This window comes from Scyliorhinus canicula, chromosome 1, assembly GCF_902713615.1.
Source record: "Scyliorhinus canicula chromosome 1, sScyCan1.1, whole genome shotgun sequence".
Taxonomy (NCBI): Eukaryota; Metazoa; Chordata; class Chondrichthyes; order Carcharhiniformes; family Scyliorhinidae; genus Scyliorhinus; species Scyliorhinus canicula.
The window spans coordinates 94,977,433-95,000,567 of NC_052146.1; the positions used below are offsets into that span (position 1 = coordinate 94,977,433).

Below are 23,135 nucleotides of genomic sequence, written 5' to 3' on the forward strand. Positions count from 1 at the left end.
AATGGAACCCCTTCCGCCCCAGTACCAGGCTGTTGAAGCTGCACTGCACCCCATTCAAGGTCCATATATCCTTCCTGAGGTGCAGTCCCTTGAACTGCATGGAGCACTCTAGCTAGGATCTGGCTGGGACCGTTGGTGGGTGGCACGGTGGCACAATGGTTATCACCGTTGCCTCACAGTGCCAGGGACCCGGGTTCAATTCCGACCTTGGGTGACTGTTTGGTTGGAGTTTGTACATTCACCCCGTGCCTGGGTGGGTTTCCTCCAGGTGCTCTGGTTTCCTCCCACAGTCCAAAGATGTGGAGGTTAGGTGGATTGGTCATGCTAAATTGCCCTTTGTGTCGAAAGGTTAGGTGGTGTTACGGGGATAAGGCAGGAAAGTGACCTAAGGTAGGGTGCTCTTTTGGAGAGTAGATGCAGACTCCATGGGATGAGTGGCCTCCTTCTGTACTGTAGGGATTTTATGATTCTATTCTATGAATTAAACTAGTTTCACAAAGTAAATAAATATAGGTTTAATTGTACAACTAATTCTGTACAATAAAAATATTTGTTTGATGGGGTAATCCTGCCCTATTCTGCAATACATTCTGCTTAGCTTGAGTAATTAGGACTTCTTGTGCTTGGAATATAGAGAATATCTCTTGCTTTGCTGTTTATATGCATGTTTCTCCTGATGTGCATGTCTTTTAAGTGAATTTCTGTCCGCTACAGGGCTGGACCCTAATGAATATCCCACTGGGAATGTGTAAAAGCTCAATAAAACGTTAAACACTGCAGACAATGGCAAAAGATGAAATCAGTCATTCTTTCAGACAGTCCTCAATTAAGTTTGGCAATTTATAATGCACATCCCCATTTACTGGGTTGGGCAGTTTTTACAGCCAATTAATCCTCCTCCTACCGTTATTCCGGCACCCTCCTCCCCTCACAACAAATGCCCTCATTGACGCCTCCACAGCACCAGTCTCACAGTTTGTATGGTAAGATCAGCAACATTGGAGTGTGTGATATCATCAATGTATCTCAATCAAGCTCAGATAACCGTCAGCCAATTTGTTTCCAACCATAATCTCCAGAGTGATTAAATTTGCTAAAGAGCTTGCAGCCTTGTATTTCAGTGCAGATACATGTTTAGTCAATACTTCTAATAAGGCAAAATGATATTATGACAAACAGGTTATTGATTGAAGTGTTTTGATTATAGGAAGGTTTGTGATATTTCCCCCTTTGCTAGAGTCAGTCAACAGTTTATTTAATTTCAACTGACTTTTGGTGCCATTTTATATTCATGGTGCTGGAACAGAGAAGTAGCATTTTACTCTCTGCTCAGTGAGAATGAATCGTTTCTGGTCGTTTCTGGTCCATTGACAGGTATGTTTTCCTTCCATGTTGTTATTTTGAGAATAATCCATATTTATTTATTTGGAAGACACTTCTCGATGTGGCTTGCCGAATAGTAAACCGAACCGGGTGAGCTGTGCGGAAGAATAGATTGGGAATGTCCACATATTTAGTGAGCAGGCTAGCTGGGGACACAGCACACCTCGAGACTCAGACCCAGGAATCTTCAAAGATGGGAGTACGTCCTGACAAAGCTGTTTCTTTTTTACAAACATATTGTTTTATCAATACGGATATGTAGGAAAGCACAGAGGTCATGCCAAGAGGAACCATTGATTAGGATACAGCTGGGATATTGCACTTACTTTTAGGTGTTTAAATTTAAGAAGGATCACATGCCAAAAGTTTATAAGACCATTTTAAATTTGAACAAAAGAATGCATTTTTTTCCAATTCTCTCCAACTCTCCGTCGATAAACTCAGAAGTCAGTTGGTTCATTGCTTGACCAAAGTTCAGTCCAATTCAAACATTTCACCTGAGATCATTGGGTAGTGCACAGGAAGCCTTGCTGATTTCCCCAACCAGGGGCTAATTGCCTCACCGCTGCATTGCCTGAGGTCGGCAAACTCAACAAAGTTTGGAGGGGGTGGCTGGGAACCTTTCGGATCAGTTTAGCTCCCCATGACATGCCTCTGACCAATGAACTATTGAAGGAGCTTTCATCTGCACACTCTTTTCCCTGAAATTCACATTTTTTTGGTGAATTCTTATGCTCACAAGCCAAGAATGGAACCATGTTACATTATTTTTGCAACGGGCGTCAACCATTCAGATGAATTTGATGCAGGATAAATTTCCTCTCATCTGCCCAACATAATTGCTCAAACCAAATCTCAAAGCATCCTTTGCTTTACAGGTCCACCTTTTCCAGGTGTCTGTGACACTGCGGTTTGAATATTAACTAGTGCTGAAACATGGGCAATTTTGTGCTTTGGAAATGTACCACTAGGAATTAGATTGTGATCTAAACTCAGTTCAAGCTAGTACCCAACAGGGAGTGATTCCGAGAGGTGGAAATATATGTGAAGTCATCACTTTAATGTGACCAGTTTGTAAATGCCATCCAACATCTTTTGGCCACTTGCACTCTGTCCCTTTCAAACGCTGACATTTTGCTCTTTGGTCTCCTATTTTTTTGATTAGGAGCAACCTTTGAAGAGCAACATCAAGTTGAACAGTCTCAGATCATAACCACCATTCCCACTTTCTTCAGACAGCAGGTACTGGTAAATGATTCCGCTATTCATTTAATCGCTCTGCCTTCCACCATATCAAAGCACACCTTAGGTTCAGGTGTGCTTCCCTCCTAGTCCCTTGCCCTGTCTCTGTACCTGCTTGAAAAATACTAGATCTCTCATTTTTTTCTAGTTGAGTTGAAAGGTCAGAGATTGGAAACGGTAACTCTGGCCAGAGTTTTTGTTGCTTGGGCAGTCAGGTGCTTGACCCAGAAGCATGTGAAATTATTTGCATCTCGATGTCATTGCACACATGCGCAATATTTTGGTCGGCAGTGAGCACGGGAGCTGGAAGCACATCCGCCGCCAATCAAACAGGCAATTTAGGCCATTGAGGGGGCCAATTGAATTTTATGTCGCCTGTCAGCCGTTACAGTTGGCGGGCAGGCCGATTGGCCAGGTGGCCTTTACGTTTTAGCTGCAATCTCGATCCAGGGCAGAATGAAAGTCAGATCTGAAATAAAATTAGCAAATGTGTCTGGCGACTGAGCTCCGTGTCTGGCACTGCTTGGCAATATCGCAGTACAAACCTGCGCAAGGGGTCAGTGCCAGTGGGCACTGCCAGGGCTCTGCCCAGGCATGTCCATTACACACTTTATTAACCTTCGCCCCAGGAAGGATCCCCTCGCCTGTTTCTCGGTTTGCCAAACCTACTGTAAACCTTGCCAATGTGAATATTTAGCGGGGTGGTGGAAGGGGCCCATGCGGCCGGGAAGCCTGTTCATAATAATCTTTATTTGTCACATAAGTAGGCTTACATTAACACTGCAATGAAGTTACTGTGAAAAGCCCCCAATCGCCACATTCCGGCGCCTGTTCGGGAACATAGAGGGAGAATTCAGAATGTCCAAATTACCTAACAGCACGTCTTTTGGGACTTGTGGGAGGAAATCAGAGCACCCTGGGCAGACACGGGGAGAACATGCAGACTCCGCACAGACAGTGATCCAAGCGGGAATCGAACCTGGGACTCTGGCGCCGTGAAGCTGTTAATATTTAAATTAATTAAAATCTATTTAAATGAGACTCCCACCCTTTGTGGGTGTGAACCTCGTGACATCACCTGCGAGGGGCAGGGGAAATCTGGAATTGCGATCTCCCCGGCGAGACTCCCGTTTCCCGAGTCTCTCTGGATTTTCTGCCCCTGACGCTGTTCTCTCTGATGGTGATCACACAGTGGGTGAAAATTACGCCCCTCATTTATTTTTCATGGTTAGCAACTCTCTGAGACAGCTCCGCAGAGGCTGTCCCACTGTGGGAGCATATTAGAAACTTTCTCATCCTGTTCTTGTCGCCCACTCTCCATGTTGTTGTCACCACCCTCTTCTTGCCCTACTACTGGGAGTACGCAGCCTTTCACAGAACCCATTTCACACTGGATGGCCATTATTTGGCTAGACAACGTGAAATTGCGGTCCAACAAGTGCTGTCCGTGGCCAGGAACGCATTTTGCCTCCGCTTCCAGGCCTACTAAATGTGCACATCTGGGGTGAAAAATTCAGGCCTGCATCTCTTCCTCCATCGATGCTGCCTGGCCTGCTGAGCCAGTATTTTCTGTTTTTATCACCACAGCCCATCATGGTTTTTGATATTTTTGTCTCATGCGTTGATTGTTGGTGTTTGTCCAACAGAAATAAATGCCACTGGGGGTTCAGTCTGGGATTTTCACACTCAGTCTACACTGTCCTGATACATAAAATTAATGCAAAGTAACAGGGAAGGAGAGAACCATAAAGCAATTGAGCACAAAATACAAATATAATCTTAAACTATAGAGAATATTATAATAGATATTTTGACAGGTTTAATGCATGTTGTGCATAATTGGTTTAAGCCCTCTATTGCATTAATTTTGCTCCATTGACACCCCACAACTCTGGAGCCACAGTCTTAGGAGTTTTTGATGCCATCAGATTCATTGAGTTGCTGTCTTGTAACACTGGCTGTCTTTGTTTATATTACATTTGTTCCCACTGTTCCTGACTTTCTTAAGCGCTGTACATTTTGTTCTCGCTGTTCTTTTGGCTATAAGGGACGAACTTGAGGAAATTGCTTTTAACTTTGAAAACGGCATCATTCCAGCCTTGGAAAACCAGTTACAATGATTCATTAATTCATAGATACAGTCAGCAGTTTCATAGCCCAGAGACTCTTCCAAAAAATGCTTAAATATTTACAATTTTGAAAAAACAACTATGATTGCTTATCAGAGAAAATGTACAAATCTTCCCTTCCAGCAGCTGGAGATATTTTCAGTGACGCATTACTCTGACTTTTAACAAGATGTCCACTTTACTTTGGAACAGATGTATATGACAAGACATGTTTGATCCCGTTTTGCTCTGTGGCAGGGGGAGTTTGGATTGTGATCCTTTTCCAAATGGCCCTCTCCAACCGACACCATTCAGAACAAAGCAGCCCACTTGCTTGAGACCCCAGCCACATCCATTCCTTCCACCGCCGACACAGTAACAGCAGTGTGTACCATCTACAAGATGCACTGCAAGAACTCAGCAAGGCTCCTTAGACAGCACCTTCCAAATCCTTGACCACTACTATCTGGAAGGACAAGGCAGCAGATACATGGGAACACCACCACCTGGAATTTCCCCTCCAATCCACCCACCTTCCTGACTTGGAACCATATCGCTGTTCCTTCAGTGTCGCTGGGTCAAAATCCTGGAACACCCTCCCTAACATCACTGTGGGTCTCCTTACATCTCAGGGACTCTAGCGGTTCAAGAAGGTAGCTAACCACCACATTCTCAAGGGCAATTAAGAATGAGCAATAAACTTCCGGTGGCGGCCATGGAGGAGTAGGTCTCACATTCGATAGTTCCCGCCTGGAATGGACTTTCGGACCTTTTTTCTCGATTTTTCTCGGGCTTTATGGGATAGATCGGTGAAATGGACAATATTAAGAAGGATTCCCTCTCCGATGTACGGCTAATTGGACTAGAAGTGGCCGTGTGAAAAGACTCAGCCCTGATAGAGTGAAGCAGTCGGAGCTGGTATCGCGGCGCAGCATGGCGGAGGGTCAGGATCAGGGAGCGGTGGCTCAGTGGTCTAAGGAGCAGCAGATGAAGTTTTTTAAGGACTGTTTCGCTGAGCTGAAAAAGGAAACGCTGGACCCGATCAAGGCAGCGGTTGGTCAAATGGTATTGAATCAGGTGGCCCAAGAGAAAGCGATACAAGAGATTGAGCTGGTTATCAAGCCAGGAGGACTATCTAACCATGCCGGAACATAAGGTGGAGGTGTTACACGATCGCCACAAGAGTTGGAAGACCTGGAGAACAGGTCCAGGAGGCAGAATTTAAGGATTGTTGGCCTCCCTGAAGGAATTGAGGGATCGAACCCGGGAGCATATGGTGCGGGCATGCTGGAGATGCTGATGGGGGCCGGGGCGTTCTTTCGTCCCCTGGAAGTGGATGGAGCGCACAGAGCCCTCGCAAGGAAGCCTAAGGCGAATGACCCGCCGAGGGCCATGGTGGTGCATTTCCACCATTTATCGGACAAAGAATTCTTCCGGTGGGCCAAGAAAGAGCGGAGCAGCAGATCGGAGAACAGCGAGGTGCGCATCTATCAGGACCTGGGAGCGGAGCTGGCCAAGAGACGTGCTGAGTTCAACCAGGTGAAGGCGATCCTCTTCAAGAAGGGGGTGAAATTCGGGATGCTGTATCCAGCGCGGTTGTGGGTTACGCACGAAGACTGGCACTTTTACTTTGAGGCACCGCACGATGTATGGACATTTATCAAAGAAAAGAAGTTAGAAGCGTCTTAAAGCACAATTAAGTCTCGAAGAAGTCATGTGACAGTGGTTCGTATTTTTGTAATGTTTGTATCGGGTCAAACAAGATTGTATGTAGTTTTGGGTTAATCATTGGGCTGGGGTGGTGGTTTGAGGCTGCTTTGTTTTGCAGGGATTTGATGCGGAGGGGGGGAGGGGGCCCTGTAGTTGGTGCTACTCGGTGGGTGGTTGGGTTTGTTTCTTCATTGGTTTATGTTAATTTCCTTCTACTTGAGGTTTTTTACTTACTGGGGAATGCAATGTTGTTAAATGGTTTATTCATGTAGGGAGAGGGGTTTGAACAAGAGGGAGTCAGAATGTTTGGCACCAGTGGCGGGGGTTTTCGGGGGCAGCATGGTTCAGCTGACTCTCGGGAGCCAGGTGGAGGTGTGAGCAAGTGCTGCGTCGGTGCTGGACCTGGGGGATTAGGTTTTGGGTGCTGCTGTGGGGGGGGGGGGGGGGGGGGGGGGGGGGGGGGAGAGGGGGGGAGGCTGCTCTGCTGACAGGGGAGGAACTATTACTGGGGAACAAATGGGAGGCCGTAAACATTTGCTGCTCGTGGGGGTGCTCAGGGAAGCGGGGGCCGCAGGCTCAGGGCTGGCCAAAAAGAGGTTATGGCTAGTCAGCGGGGGGGGGGGGGGGGGGGGGGGGGGAGGGGGGCGGCAGCCCCAGCCCCAGCCCCCAGTCCAGGCTGATTACGTGGAACGTGACGGGTTTGAATAGGCAGGTCAAAACGGCTCGCGTTTTTGCGCATTTGAAGGGGCTGAAGGCAGACGTGGCAACGCTTCAGGAGACACATTTAAAGATTATAGACCAGACTAGATTGAGAAAGGGTTGGGTTGGTCAGGTGTTTCACTCTGGGTTGGACTCAAAGACCAGGGAGGTAGCGATATTGATCAGTAAGCGAGTGCCGTTTGAGGCTGGAAGAATTGTGGCAGATAAGGGGGGTAGATATAGAATGGTAAGTGGGAAGTTGGCGGGTGTACGGGTGGTGCTTGTGAACGTATATGCTCCGAACTGGAACGATGTGGGATTTATGAGGAGGGTGTTAGGCAGGATCCCGGACTTGGAGTCTCACGGCCTGATCGTGGGTGGAGACTTTAACACGGTCATTGATCCCGATCTGGACCGGAGAAGGCCTGCCGCGGCAAAGGAGTTGAGGGATTTCATGGACCAGGGCCGGGATTCTCCCCTACCCAGCAGGGCGGGGTGTCCCGGCATGTTGGGGTGGCGTGAACCACTCTGGCGTCGGGCCGCCCCAAAGGTGCGGAAGTCTCCGCACCTTTAGGGGCCAAGCCCTCACATTGAGGGGCTAGGCCCGTGCCGGAGTGGTTCCCACTCTTCCGGCTGGTGTGAACGGCCCTTGGTGCCACACCAGCCAGGGCCGGAAGGACTTCGCCGGCCGGCGTAAGTCCGCGCATGCGCCGGAGCGTCAGCAGCTGCTGACGTCATACCGGCGCATGCACAGGGGAGAGGGTCTCTTCCGCCTCCGCCATGGTGAAGACCATGGCGAAGGTGGAAGAAAAAGAGTGCCCCCACGGCACAGGCCCACCCGCCGATCGGTGGGCCCCAATCGGGAGCCAGGCAAACGTGGGGGCACCCCCCAGGGTCAGATCGCCCCGCGCCCCCCCCCCCCCCCCCCCCCCCCAGGACCTTGGCGCCCGCCTGCGCCGCCAATCCTGCTGGTAAGAGAGGTGGTTTAATCCACACCGGCAGGAGAGGCTAGTCAGTGGCGGGACTTCGGCCCATCGCGGGCCGGAGAATCGCTGCGGGAGGCCCGCGACCACCGAATCTCGGGGGGCGGAGAATTCGGGACACGGCGGGGGCGGGATTGACGCCGGCCCCGGGCGATTCTCCAACCCGGCAGGGGGTCGGTGAATCCCGCCCCAGATGGGGGGGGGGTTGGGGGGTGTAAACCCGTGGATATTCGAACAGCCGAGGGCGAAGGAGTTTTCATTTTTTTCTCATTTCTATAAAGTTTACTCCAGTATTGATTTGTTTGTTCTAAGCGGGGCGCTAATTCCGAAGGTGGCGAGGACGGAATATTCGGCGATTGCAGTCTCTGATCATGCCCCGCATTGGGAGGATTTGCGGTTGAGTGAGGAGAGGGGCAGCACCCTCTGTGGAGATTGGATGTGGGGTTGTTAGCGGACGAAGTGGTCTGCGGGCGGGTGAATAAGTCCATTCAGAATTACCTGGATACAAACGATATGGGTGAGGTAACAGCAGTGACGGTTTGAGAGGCTCTGAAAGCAGTTGTAAGAGGAGAACTAATTTCGATTCGGTCCTATAGAGAAAAGGAGGAACGAGCGGAGAGGGAGAGATTAGTAGAGGAGATACTTCGAGTGGATAGGAGATATGCGTAGGCCCTGGACACTGGGCTCCTGAGAGAGCGCGGGAAGCTTCAGGCGGAGTTTGATTTGTTGACCACAGGGAAAGTAGTGGAACAGTTGAGGAAGGTAAAGAGGGTGGTTTACGAATACGGGGAAAAGGCGAGCAGGATGCTGGCACACCAGTTTAGGAAGAGAGAGGCGGCCAGGGAGATTGGGAGAGTAAAGAATAGGGAGGGTAATATGGTCTTGGACCCAGGCGGGGTGAACAAAGTTTTAAAAGAATTTTATAGTAAATTATATGAGTCGGAACCCCCAGCTGGAGCACAAGGGATGAGGTAATTCCTAGATCAGTTGAGGTTTCCGAGCGTGAAGGAGGACCTGGTGGAGGGTCTGGGGGCCCCGATTGAGGCAGAGGAAATTGTTAAAGGACTGGAGGGCATGCAGTCGGGCAAGGCACCGGGGCCGGACAGTTACCCAGTAGAATTTTATAAGAAGTTCTCAGAGACGTTGTGCCTACCGCTAGTGAGGGCTTTTAATGAGGCTACAGAGAGGGGAATCCTCCCTCCAACAATGTCGCAGGCCTCAATTTCACTCATTCTTAAACGAGAGAAGGATCCGGAGCAATGTGGGTCATATAGCCTGATTTCGCTTTTGACGAGCAGGGTAGCATGGTGGTTAGCATAAATGCTTCACAGCTCCAGGGTCCCAGGTTCGATTCCCGGCTGGGTCACTGTCTGTGTGGAGTCTGCACGTCCTCCCCCTGTGTGCGTGGGTTTCCTCCGGGTGCTCCGGTTTCCTCCCACAGTCCAAAGATGTGCGGGTTAGGTGGATTGGCCATGCTAAATTGCCCGTAGTGTCCTAATAAAAGTAAGGTTGGGGGGGGGTTGTTGGGTTACGGGTATAGGGTGGATACGTGGGTTTGAGTAGGGTGATCATGGCTCGGCACAACATTGAGGGCCGAAGGGCCTGTTCTGTGCTGTACTGTTCTATGTTCTATGTTCTATGAACATAGATGCCAAGCTGCTGGCTAACATTCTGGCCACTAAGATAGAAGACTGTGTCCCGGGGGTGATAGGGGAGGACCAAACTGGATTTGTTGAGGGCAGACAGCTCAATGCTAACGTCTGGAGGCTGTTAAATATAATTATGATGTCCTCAGAAGGAGATGAGGTGGAGGTGGAGGTAGCGATGGACGCGGAGAAGGCTTTTGATCGGTGGAGTGGAAGTACCTGTGGGAGATGTTGGGAAGATTTGGGTTTGGTGAGGGATTTATTGACTGGGTGCGATTGCTCTCCCAGGTACCTGTAGCGAGCGTGTGCACGATCCAACTGAGATCAGGGTATTTTAAGTTACACTGAGGGACGAGGCAGGGGTGCCCCCTCTCCCCGTTGTTGTTCACTCTGGCTATTTGGCCGTTGGCCATGGCGCTGAGAGCATCAAGGAATCGGCAGGGGCTGGTTTTGGACCCGGTAGAAGGGTTGGGGGAGGTTATGCAGACCTTCGGGGAATTTGGCAGGTTTTTGGGGTATAAATTGAACATGGGAAAAAGTGAATTGTTCGTGATCCAGGCAAGGGGGCAGGAAGGAGACTGAAGGAGCTGCAACTCAGGATGGTAGAGAGGAGCTTTCGCTACCTGGGAATTCAGGTGACTCGGAAATGGAGGCATTGCACAAGCTCAACCTAACCCGGCTGGTAGAGCAAATGGAAGGGGACTTTAAAGGATGGGATATGCTCCCACTATCGTTGGCGGGGAGGGTACAGGCCGTGAAAATGACGGTCCTCCCCAGATTTCTGATTGTTTACCAGTGCCTCCCTATCTTCATCCCTAAGGCCTTTTTCAAACGGGTGAACAAGATTATTTTGGGCTTTGTGTGGGCGAGTAAAACCCCGCAAGTGAAGAAAGTGTTGCTGGAGCACAGTCGGGGGGGAGAGTGGGTTGGTGCTGCTGAACTTCTGCAACTTCTACTGAGCGGTGAATATAGCCATGATTAGGAAGTGGGTAATGGGGCAGGGGTCAGCATGGGAGCAGATGGAGACGCGCCATGCAAAGGCACCAGTTTGGGAGCATTGGTAATGTTACCTCTGCCGTTCTCGCCGGCCCGTTACTCCACTAGCCCGGTGGTGGTGGTGGCACTGAGGATTTGGGGGCAATGGAGGAGGTATAAGAAGGTGGAGGTTGCATCGGTCTGAACCCCGATTTGTAATAACCACAGGTTCACACCAGGCAGGATAGATGGTGGGTTCCGGAGTTGGCAGAGAGCAGGAATTAGAAGGATGGGAGATCTATTCATATACGGGAGTTTCCCCAGTCTGAAGGCGCTGGAGGACAAGTTCAAGTTGCCGCCGGGAAATGATTTCAGATATTTGCAGGTGCGGGACTTTGAGGAAACAGGTGTTGGCTTTCCCACTCTTGCCGCCACGAGGGATACAGAACAGAGTAGTCTCTGGTATCTGGGTAGGGGAGGGGAAGGTGTCAGATATCTATCAGGAGTTGTTGGAGGCGGAGGAAACCCTGGTGAAGGAACTGAAGGGCAAGTGGGTGGAGGAGCTAGGTGGAGAGTTGGAGGTGGGTCTGTGGGCGGACGCTCTAAGCAGGGTTAATATCTCCTCATCATGTGCCAGGCTCAGTTTAATACAGTTTAAAGTGATACACCGGGCACACATGACGGCGGCGAGGATGAGCAAGTTTTCTGGTGTGGTAGATGGATGTGCGAGGTGTGCGGGAAGCCCAGCAAACCATGCCCACATGTTTTTGGCATGCCTGAAGCTTAGAGGGTTTTGGCAGGGTTTTGCTAAAGCAATGTCCACGGTGCTAGACACACGGGTGGTGTCGACTCCGGAGTTAGCGATCTTTGAAGTATCAGAAGATCCGGGAGTTCAGGGAGTGAAAGAGGCCGACTTTTTGGCCTTTGCCTCCCTGGTAGCCCGGGGACAGATCCTTTTAATGTGGAGGGACTCAAAGCCCCCAAGTGTGGACACCTGGGTTAGTGACATGGCTGGGTTCCTCAAGCTGGAGAAAATAAAGTTTACCTTGAGAGGGTCAATGCTGGGGTTCTCCCGGAGGTGGCAGCCGTTCATCGACTTTCTCAGGGAAAATTAAAATGTCAGCAGAAACAGTTTTCCGAAGGGGCGGGGGGGGGGGGGGGGGGGGGGGGGGGGGGGGGGGGGGGGGTGGGGGGGGGGGGGGGGGGGGGGGTGGTTTGGTGCAATATGGTTGAGGGATGTATAGAATGGGCTGGGTGGGTAATGTCTTTTTTTTTAACATGTTTATGTTATTATTATTGCATTTGTTATTGTTATAAAAATTTTGCAAATACGTTAATAAAAAATTTTTTAAAAAAAAGAATGAGCAATAAATGCTGGCCAAGCCAAAAACACCAATATCCTTTAAATCAATATGAATAAAAGCAGAGCTTTGCATGCAAATTCCCTCCCACCTTAAAGATTGCCAAGGTAAGTAGGTATCTCCCAAAACTCTCGCCATTTGCATCAGAATGTCCTTTTAATTCCTCTGTTCCCAGGTTATCTCAGACAAGTTTCTCCAATGTGGCAGAGACATGGGGCTGGATTCTCCGCCAGCGGGATGCACCGTTTTGCTGGCAGCCCGGGCTGCCCCAAAATGGGAAATCCCATTGACCAGCGGTGTAACGGAGCATCCCGCCGCCGGATGAGGCAGAAATGTGGCGCGGTGGGACGGAGTATCCCGCTGAAGGAAACCTATCCATTTCCAGTGATGTCAACATTCAAATGGGAAAAGCATAATCCACTTATTCCTGTGTCTAGATAGTTTACTGGAGCTATCATTTTGGGATTCAGCAAGCAGAGTATCCTATAGGAATCCAAAATCCTGCAATGTATGATATGTTTATGGTATATGGGCAGCACAGTAGCACAAGTGGCTAGCACTATGGCTTCACAGCGCCAGGGTCCCAGGTTCGATTCCCCGCTGGGTCACTGTCTGTGCGGAGTCTGCACGTTCTCCCCGTGTCTGCGTGGGTTTCCTCCGGGTGCTCCGCTTTCCTCCCACAGTCCAAAGATGTGCAGGTTAGGTGGATTGGCCATGATAAATTGCCCTTTGTGTCCAAAAAGGTTAGGAGGGGTTACGGGGGTAGGGTGGAAGTGAGGGCTTAAATGGGTCGGTACAGACTTGATGGGCTGAATGGCCTCCTTCTGCACTGTATGGTCTATGTACCCTTCAATACACAAATGTTTTGGACTTGGGAATTGAGGAAAGAATATCAAAATTTGTTGCAGATGACATCTAATTGCGGGGTGCTGAAAATTGAGATGACAGATTGTGAAAGGGTTTCAACATATTAGGCACGATTTAACGGAGAAGTTTCTAAGTGTGGTAGCAAGGGCAATTATCATGAGCTTCCTGAAGCTCAGCTCGGAGTGGACGTCACCGCTATAAACTGTTAATTGGTCCACTTAACAAGGCTCCAAGGCCTTCACGCCGCAAATGATGATCCTGCCGGCTGATTCACCAGGACTGTGCTCACCAGCGCCCCGGTAGCAAGGGAGAGCAGTCCTCAAACCGCTCCTGCACAGCAAACCCCACACAACACACAGCCATGCCTCCGAGATGACCAGCCCCATCATTCGGGGATGCTGACCTGGGCAGATTATTGGACGGGGTTGAAGCCAGATAGGATGCACTGTTCCCCCAAGGGACTCGGAGGGTCAGCCAACGGGCAGCCAGTGCCGCCTGGGAGGAAGTGGCAGTGGCCGTCAGCTCGGGGAGTGTGACCAGGAGGACTGGCAACCAAGTCCGTAAGATCAACCACCTCCACTGTGTCGCAAGAATGGGTTGGCACTGCCCCCGCCCAGGACCGTTCCGTGCCCCTGCCAACCACATCCAGCAGTGCTGCCCATGCCGCCGCACCCCCAAAATCCCCATTTCCTCCCTCTCCCCCACCGAGGACAGATGTGTCAAAAATGTAGAAGTCGGCATACAGTGCAGAGATCCATCGTCCCCACCCACATGAACTGTCACATATGAGTTGTTTTTTTATAAAAACATTTTCCAATCAAAGAGCAATTTAGTGTGGCCAATCCACCTACCCTGCACACCTTTGGATGTGGGGGTGAGACCAACGCAGACATTGGGAGAATGTGCGAATTCCACACGGACAGTGACCTGGGGATGGGATTGAAGCGGGTTCTCAGCGCCATGAGGCAGCAGTGCTAACCATTGCACCACCATGCCGGCTTGACACGTGCGTTGTTAATGCCATATAGAAAGACCCATCCCTCCCACTGATCACAGGTCCATTCTCCCGTGGGATCCACATCCGACAGTATAAGCCTATCCGGAGTGCCCTTCCACCCCCGCCGTTCCTCCCATGAGAACACCTCAGAGGAGTGCTCCGAAGATGCCATCGTTGATGCATCACAATATCATCCACCCCTCCACCAGTGCAGACACACATCAGTGGGCAACGGTAGTCGACTGGCTCCTGGGGCACATTCTGGTGAACACCACACAGTTGCTGATGCACATCAGGTGGAAGCAGGAACGTCCATGCGAGACAGCAGTCGGAGGTCTGCTGGATCCCAGAACCCAGTTGGGTCTCAGCCAGATACTGAGCCAGGACCAGGTTTACCCGGCGCTGATGCAGTCAATAGGGTGTGGCCATGAGATTCAGAGGGGGATGTCAGCGACCGTCCAACAGGTCCATAGCCAATTGGAGGAGTTCCAGAGGCTTCGGGCGCTTGAATGAGGTGACTAGGGGCTTTTCACAGTAACTTCATTGCAGTGTTAATATAAGCCGCTGTGTGACAGTAAAGATTATTATTATTATTGAAAGTTATTAATATGATGTAGGGCATCAGAGGAATCACAAATGTAAGTGGGAGGGGACTGGACGAGAGTATGGAGTCAAGATAGGAAGAAATGAGTTTGGTGGGACAGGAACAAACTGACACGGTAGGTCCACCAGGACAGTCCTGTTTGTGGAGTTTGGGAGGGATTGTAGAAGCGGGCTATCCAGGGGATGTTTGAAGCTGTGGAGGGAAGATCTCCAGAGGAGATGAGGCCAGTGACAGTCCTGGGAACAATGACTTGATACTTGGTTGTGGGGTCGTGGTCCGGGGGAGGTAAGAGTAAGTGTCTGAGAGTTGGCATTCAGCCTCTGCGAGGTGGAGGTCGGCTTACATTAACAGTACAATGAAGTTACTGTGAAAAGCCCCTAGTCGCCACATTCCGGCGCCTGTACGGGTACACGGAGGGAGAATTCAGAATGTCCAAATTACCTAACAGCTTGTCTTTTGGGACTTGTGTGAGAAAACCGGAGCACCCGGAGGAAACCCACGTGGACACGGGGAGAACGTGCAGACTCCGCACAGATAACAGCTCCATCCTTGGCGGGTTTGATGACAAAGTCAAGGTTGGACCGATGGAGCAAAGTGCAGCAAGTTCAGAAGGCGACAGATCAAAGTTAGTGAGAAGAGCAGAGAAATTGAGGTGGTTGACGTCATGCTGACAGGGTCTCTCTATGGGCGGCACGATAAAATAGTGGTTAGCACTGTCGCTTCATAGTACCAGGGTCCCAGGTTCGATTCCTGGATTTGTTCACTATCTGTGTGGAGTCTGCACGTTCTCTCTGGGTCTGCGTGGGTTTCCTCCCACAAGTCCCGAAAGACAAGGGCCGGAATTCTCCGCTCCCGGGAAAAATTGGGAGGACCGTCGTGAACTCGGCCGAGTTTCACGACGGCCTCGGAGGCCGCTCCTCGCCCCCTATTCTCCCCCTCCTGGCGGGGCTAGGAGCGGCGCTCCGTAACTCTCGGCCGCCGGGCGGCGTGCCGAGAGTGACGCGACAGCGGCGCCTATGTGACGTCAGCCGCGCATGCGCAGGTTGGCCGGCTGCAACCCGCGCATGCGCGGCTGATGTCACGACAGCTGGCAGCTCGAACTCACGCATGCGCGGTGGCCGTCTTTCCCCTCAGCTGCCCCGCAAGACGAGGGGAAATAGTGCGTCCGATTGAGACACCTGCCCGACAATCGGTGGGCACCGATCGCGGGCCTGTCCCCTCCGGAGCACAGTCATGGTGCTCATTCTCCACCAGGCCCCCTATAAGCCCCAAAACGGGCATCTCACGGCGATTTCACGACGGAAGCGACCAGGTGTGGTTGCCGCCGTCGTGAAACGGTCCGAATGACAGGCCGCTTGGCCCATCCGGGAGAATCGCCGGTCGCCGTGATAAACGGCGAGCGGCAATTCTTCCGAGCGGGGGGTGGGAGAATCACGGAGGGCGCCGGGGGGGGGGGGGGTGAAATTAGTCGGGGGGCACTCCCGCGATTCTCCCACCCGGCGTGGGGAGCGGAGAATCGCGCCCAAGCTGTTTGGTAATTTGGACAATCTGAATTTTCCCTCCGTGTTCCCGTACAGGTGCCCGAATGTGGCGACTAGGGGCTTTTCACAGTAACTTCATTGCAGTGTTAATGTAAGCCTACTTGTGACAATAAAGATTATTATTATTAAAAGCTGACAGACGTGCTGAGATTGTCCAGCATTTTCTGTTTCAGATTCCAGCTTCTGCAGTCATTTTAGCAGAGTAGTACTTTGTGCCTGATACTGGCCCAACTCCATTTGATTCACTTTGTGTGATCCTTCAAGTTGTATTTTTCTTTCTGAACAACTTGTCTACATTTGTGGGTTTGTCCCGTTCCTTCCGAGTAGAACAAGCACTCCTTTCATTCCTAGAGTGGACTCAACATTTCTGTATCTGTGGTGTCTGCCATGTTCATACATTACACAAACAAGGCATTTATTTCCACTTGTTGCACAAGTGCAGCCAGACTTTGTTTTGCTGTTCCATTATGAATCTTTTCATTCAGCTCAGCTTTGTCATGTTCTGGTTCCTTCTGTTTCAGTGTCAGGTTTATGTTTTCCAATCAGGGGCGAAATTCACCGAAGACTTACGCGATGCCCATTACCGGCGGGCAAAAGCGGCGCTGGTGACTCCGGCGTCGGGGCCCGCTTTTCAGCCCTAAATCTCCCGTCCCGAAAGGGCCAGCAGCGGAGTGACGCTGTACGCGTTAGTTTCAGCTGCTGCGGAAGTGGCGTGTTGGAGGGGGGAAGGGAAGGGCGGGTTAGCGGCGCTGGAGGGGGGGTAGCGGCGTTGGGGGGGGTGGGTTGCAGCGTTGGGGGGGGAGGGCGGGTAGCAGCGTTGGAGAGGGGTGGGGAGGGGGGTAGCGGCATTGGAGAGGGGGTGTAGCGGCGTTGGAGAGGGGTGGGGGGTGTGGGGGTGGGGGGTAGGGGTAGTGGTGGGGGGATAGCGGCGTTGGAGGGGGTAGGGGAGGGGGTGGGGGGGGCAGCGGCGTGCACAGGGGGGGGCGACGGTGCGTTGGCCCCGGGCATCCATTGGATGGGGGCATCAGCAGATCTTCCTCAAGGCTCCCCTTCCTCCCAGCTGCCTTGTCTTTGTTTGAGAGAGAGAGAGAGAGAGAGGGAGATTGTGGGGACAGACAGAGAGGGAGAGACAGAGAGAGGGAGTCCCGTCCGTCCTCTGGCTGAGAGCAGGGCTTTGGTGAGTATATTGCAATCTGCCTAAACCCAGGAATATTGCCTGGTTAGAATGCAGAGGGAAATGCTGGGATCCCGGGGTGGGAGATGTTTCTGGATTTGTCTATTTCAGCTTCAGCCTCTGCGATTTCAGGTCAGTTTCACAACAACAGGAAAAACGCGCGGAGAGAGAGGGGAAAACTTTTGGCAAAGTTTCTGGGTTCTGCCTTTATAATTCACAGCGCAGAAAGGGTTCTGCGCTGTGAATTATCAAGGCACGTTTTCTAATCCTGGGGAGAAACAACCTTTTGAAGAGTCTGAGGAAATAAGCAGGAATTTGGATTAATTCTGCCTCCCCACCCCCTGGGCCTCTTTCTCCTCCCTCCCCCTTTCTCTTCTCTCTCTCTCACATTCTCTTCATCCTGCCCTTTGTTCCAGAGCTATTTGATCCCCCTGTGCACTGGCACAGATTTACAGTGCGGTTTCGGTTCTGTGTTTACCCCAGGTGTGGGGGCGGGGAAAAGAGGGATGGATGAGGTTAGATGGAGGATGATTTGGGAGGGGGGTGGGGGTGGTTCAATGCAGTGCCCCTGTCTTAACTTGATTCAGTTCTGTAGTTGTGCTCCTTCTGGCTTCATTGTCTGCCCACAGCTGGGAAAGTTCTATGGGCTGCGAATTTCTGCTCCCTTTTGTAATGGATGTGAATGTGACGGGAGTGCAAAATATCGCGAGAGGCCCAATTCGCGTTTTACGCCAGCAGGATTTCCCATTTGCAACTGTCCATGCTCCTGTCAACGGCATCACGGGAATCCTGACGTTCAATCTCAGGAAGCCTATGAAAATAAACTTACACCTAATTATCAGTCTTTCCCCCCCACCCCACTTACCATTACATAATCCATCCACGTCGGCGTGCGGGAGCGGGTCATGTCCGGGCACTGCCAAGAAGCCAGGGGGACGTGCTGTGGGTGTTGTTCCATTGGACGGTGGGAAGGGGGGGACGATGGCCCGACTACGGGATTCCATTCCATTTGTTCTATTTGTAATTTTTTATGTTGAGGCACCAGTTAAAAATGCACCGGATCTTTTAAAAACCCGCCAGTACTACATCAGCGGCTGATTTAGCACAGTGGGCTAAATCTCTAGCTTGTAAAGCAGAACAAGGCCAGCAGCGCGGGTTCAATTCCCGTACCAGCCTCCTCGAACAGACGCTGGAATGTGGCGACTAGGGACTTTTCACAGTAACTTCATTTGAAGCCTACTTATGACAATAAGCGATTTTCATTTCATCTTGGGACCCACCCCATCAATTTTTTCAGCTATCATCCAAGTGATATGGTGGAGAAAGCTGCCATTGGGACCAGTGGCTTCCTCATCCTTTTTCCTGCCTGCTCCGCCACTCTCCCAAAAAATTGGAAAATTACGGCCATGGTTTTTCCTTCTGATGCCTCCTTGTTTTCTTTCAACTGCTTCTTCAACTCTTCAGGCTTTTGGTTGTAGCTTTCTGCTTCCTCCTGAAATATTGAACATTGCTGAGTCTTCTCTGCCAACTGGTTCATCAGATTGTTCAGAGTGGCGTTAAATTCATTTTGTTTCCTACGGCGCTGAGGACCCGGGTTCGAATCTGTCCGTGTGGAGTTTGCACGTTCTCCCCGTGGCTGCGTGGACCCCCACAACCCAAAGATGTGCACGTTAGGTGGATTGGCCACGCTAAATTGCCCCTAAAATTGGAAAAATAATTGGGTACTCTAAATTTATTAAAAAATAAAAAAATAAAAAATTCATTTTGTTTCCCTTCATAATTTTCCAGAGGAATAAACCTTGTCCTCGGGGTTTCTTGTAACATGTGACTATTCTTCAACAGGTTTACCTTTTCTTTGCAAAGGTCGCTTGCTTCAATTTAAGTCTTCCTGTATTTCAACAATCTCCTCAAGTTTCTTCTGCTGTCCTTCCATTCTGCTCTTTAAGACCATCCTCATTTCTTTGTGAATTAAACTCATCAGTACTGGACCTGGTATTGGGGAATGAGCCTGGACAGGTGGTTGAGGTTTCAGTAGGGGAACAGTTTGAGAGTAGTGACCACAATTCCGCACGTTTTATGGTACTTTTGGATTGGGATGAGGGTAACTCTCACGTTAAGATGCTAAACTGGGGAAAGGCAAATTACGATATCATTAGGCAGGAATTGAAGAATTTGGATTGGTTACAGCTGTTGGAGGGTAAATCAACATCGGACATGTGGGAGTCTTTCAAGCGACAGTTGATTAGGATTCAGGAAAGTCACATTCCTGAGAGAACAAAGGATAAGTGTGAGAAGTTTAGGGAGCTTTGGATAACAAGGGATATTGTGAACCTCATCAAAAAGAAAAAGGAGGCTTTTGTACAGTATAGAAGGGTGGGGACAGCTGAAACCCATTGAGGAGTATAAAGAAAGTAGGAAGGTACTTAAGCGGGAATTAGGAGTGCTAGGAGGGATCATGAAAAGTCCTTGCCAAGTAGGATTAAGGTGAATCCAAAGCTTTTTATTCATATATAAAAAACAAGAGGGTGGCCAGGGAAAGAATTGGACCACTTGAGGACAGTGGGGGGAATCTATGTGTTGTGTCAGAGGAAATAGGCGAGGTACTAAATGAGGACTTTGTATCAATGTTCACCAAAGAAAAGGACTTTGTGGAAGATGGTTCACGGGTGGGGTGTATGAATAGTCTGGGTCATGTCGGGCGCCACAGTAGCACGGTGGTTAGCACTGTTGCTTCACAGCTGCAGGATCCCAGGTTCGATTCCTGACTTGGGTCACTGTCTGTGTGGAGTCTGCACGTTCTCCCCGTGTCTGCATGGGTTTCCTCCAGGTGCTCCAGTTTCCTCCCGCAGTCCAAAGATGTGCAGATTAGGTGGATTGGCCATGCTAAATTACCCTTGGTGTCCAAAAAGGGTAGGTGGGGTTACTGGGTTATGGGGATAGTGTGGAGGTGTGGGCTTAAGTAGGGTGCTGTTTCCAAGGGCTTGTGCGGAATCACTGGGCCGAATAGTATCCTTCTGGGGGCTGGTTTAGCATGGGGGCTGATTTAGCTCAGTGGGCTAGACAGCTGGTTTGTGATGCAAAGCATGGCCAGCAGTGCGGATTGAATTCCTGTACCAGCTGAGAATTCTGAATTCTCCCTCTCTGTACCTGACAGGTGCCGGAATGTGGCGACTAAGGCCTTTTCACAGTAACTTCAGGGGCTGGTTTAGCACAGTGGGCTAAATCTCTGGCTTGTAAAGCAGAACATAGCCAGCAGCACGGGTTCAATTCCCGTACCATCCTCCCCGAACAGGCGCCGGAATGTGGCGACTAGGGGCTTTTCACAGTAACTTCATTGAAGCCTACTTGTGGCAATAAGTGATTATTATTATTAAAAGGAGGAGGTATTGGCTGTTTTAAAAGACATTAAGGTAGATAAGTCTCCTGGGCTCGATGGGATTTACCCCAGATTATTGAGAGAAGCAAGGGAGGAAATTCCTGGGGCCTTGACTGACATCTTTGTATCCTCATTGGCTACAGGTGAGATCTCAGAGGACTGGAGAATAGCTAATGTGGTACCGCTGTTTAAGAAAGGTAGCAGGGAAAATCCAGGAAACTATAGGCTAGTGAACCTCATGTCGGTAGTAGATAAATTATTGGAGAGAATTCTCAGGGACAGGATTTATACCCATTTGGAAACAAATAGACCCATTAGCGACAGACAGCATGGTTTTGTGAAAGGGAGGTCATGCCTCACTAACTTGATTGAGTTTTTTGAGGTGGTGCCAAAGATGATTGATAATTGGATATTGTTTACATGGACTTTGACAAGGTCCCTCATGGCAGACTGGTACAAAAGATGAAGTTACACGGAATCAGAGGTGAAGTGGCAAGATGGATACAGAACTGGCTTGGTCACAGAGGGCAGGGTGTAGCAGTGGAAAGGTGTTTTTCTGAATGGAAGGTTGTGACTAGTGGTGTTTCACAGTTGTGGGGCCTCTGTTATTTGTAGTATACATTAGCGATTTGGAGGAAAATGTAGGTGGTCTGATTAGTAAGTTCGCGATGACACCAAAGTTGGTGGAGTGGCAGGTAATGTTGAGGATTGTCAGAGGATACAACAGGACCTGGACTGGTTGGAGACTTGGTCAGAAAAATGGCAAGAGGAGTTTAATTCGGACAAATGTGAGGTAAGACATTTTGGTAGGTCTAACATAGAAGGGAAATATGCAGTAAATGGTAAAACTCTTAACAATATAGAAGGATGTGGAGACTTTGGAGAGGGAGCAAAGGATGTTTACCAGGATGTTACCTGGTCTGGAGGGCGCTAGCTATGTGGACAGGGTGAATACACTCGGACTGTCCTCATTAGAACGACAGAGGTTGAGGGGTGACCTGATAGAGATCTATAGGATTATGATGGGCAGGGCCGGCCCAAGGTACCGGCAACTCGGGCAGTCGCCCGGGGCGCCATGTGCTAGGGGGCGCCAGAGACTCGGGTCCCGCGCATGCGCAGTTGGGCCGGTGCCAACCAGTGCATGCGCGGTGGCCGCCCTCCCCCAGGGCGGTCCCTTCCGCCGCCCCCCCTCCGACCCCCCGCCCCGTCCGCCGCCCCCCCCTCCGTCCGCCCCCCCGTCCGCCGCCCCCCCTCCGTCCCCCTTCCATCCGCCCCCCCCCGGCCCCCCCCCGGCCCCCCCCCTCGGCCCCGCCCCCTCCCTCGGCCCCGCCCCTCGGCCCCGGGCCCGCCCCCCCCCCCTCGGCCCCGCGCCCGCCCCCCCCTCCCTCGGCCCCGCGCCCGCCCCCCCCCCTCGGCCCCGCCTCCCCCCCCCTCGGCCCCCCTCCCCCGAAGGGCGCCGAAGTTCAGCTTGCCCAGGGCGCCAGCAACCCTTGGGCCGGCGCTGATAATGGGCATGGATAGAATGGAGGGGAGGCACTCTTTCCCAGGGCGGAGGGGTCAGTCACCAGGGGTCATAGGTTTAAGGTTCGTGGGCAGAGTTTAGAGGAGATGTGCGAGGCAGGTTTTTTACACAGAGAGTGATGAGTGCCTGGAAACGTGCTGCCAGGGGAGGTTGTGGAAGCAGATACATTAATGGCATTCAAAAGGCATCTTGACAAATACATGGATAGAGTGGGTATAAAGGGATACAGCACTAGGGAGTGCTGAGGGTTTTGGCCAAGGTTGGTATCATGACCGTTACATGTTTGGAGGGCCAAAGGGACTTTTCCTGTGCTGTAGTGTTCTTTGTTTTTTGTTCTTTCTAGATGTTGCTTTGTTTTGTTGAGGTTTTTAAAAAAAAAATCCTCCCCTGCTTTCACATTAATGACATTTTACAGTAAAAAGTGTTATTTGCTAATGATGGAATCAAGGAGCACCATTATTCTGGATCTTGCAGTAACCTTGAGCACACTTACCACTGTCTCAGAAATTATTAACACACATCTGGCTGTGATAGCTTTTGAGAGGATACAGAATCGATTTACAAGAATGGTTCCAGTGATGAGGGATTGTAGTTATGTGGCCAGTCTGAAAAAGCTGGGAGTCAGGTTGCTCAGCTTTGAGCAGAGAATGCCAAGAGGAGATTAGACAGAGTTGTTTTAAATTATGAAGGGTTTAGACAGAGGAAGGAAAGAGAAACTGTTTCCAATAGCCAGAAGCAACATGAAGAAAACATTTTTTAATGCAATGTGTAATAAGAATGCAGGGTCTAGTAGGATTCAAATCACAGGAACAAAGGATTTAAGAGCAGCAGTGGGCCATTTAGCCCTATCAGTCTGCTCCGATATTCGATAAGATCATGGCTGATCTGATTGTGTTCTCAAATCCACCTCCTGTCTGCCTATCCTCCCCTCGCCTACCCTCCCCTCC

General features: G+C 50.6%; 1 protein-coding gene across 3 annotated transcripts in view; it reads left to right on the forward strand.

The window, feature by feature from the left end:
• LOC119965251 (sodium/potassium-transporting ATPase subunit beta-1-interacting protein 1-like) overlaps positions 1-23,135 on the forward strand; it is an 840,540-nt gene that overhangs the window by 197,331 nt on the left and 620,074 nt on the right. Inside the window, exon 2 of one of the 3 annotated variants that reach the window (XM_038795744.1) lies at positions 2,549-2,625. The exons of the other annotated variants lie outside the window; for them this stretch is intronic. Coding sequence (XP_038651672.1) covers positions 2,549-2,625 — 77 coding nt within the window. The remainder of the gene's footprint in view (positions 1-2,548; positions 2,626-23,135) is intronic. 3 annotated transcript variants of the gene reach the window in all.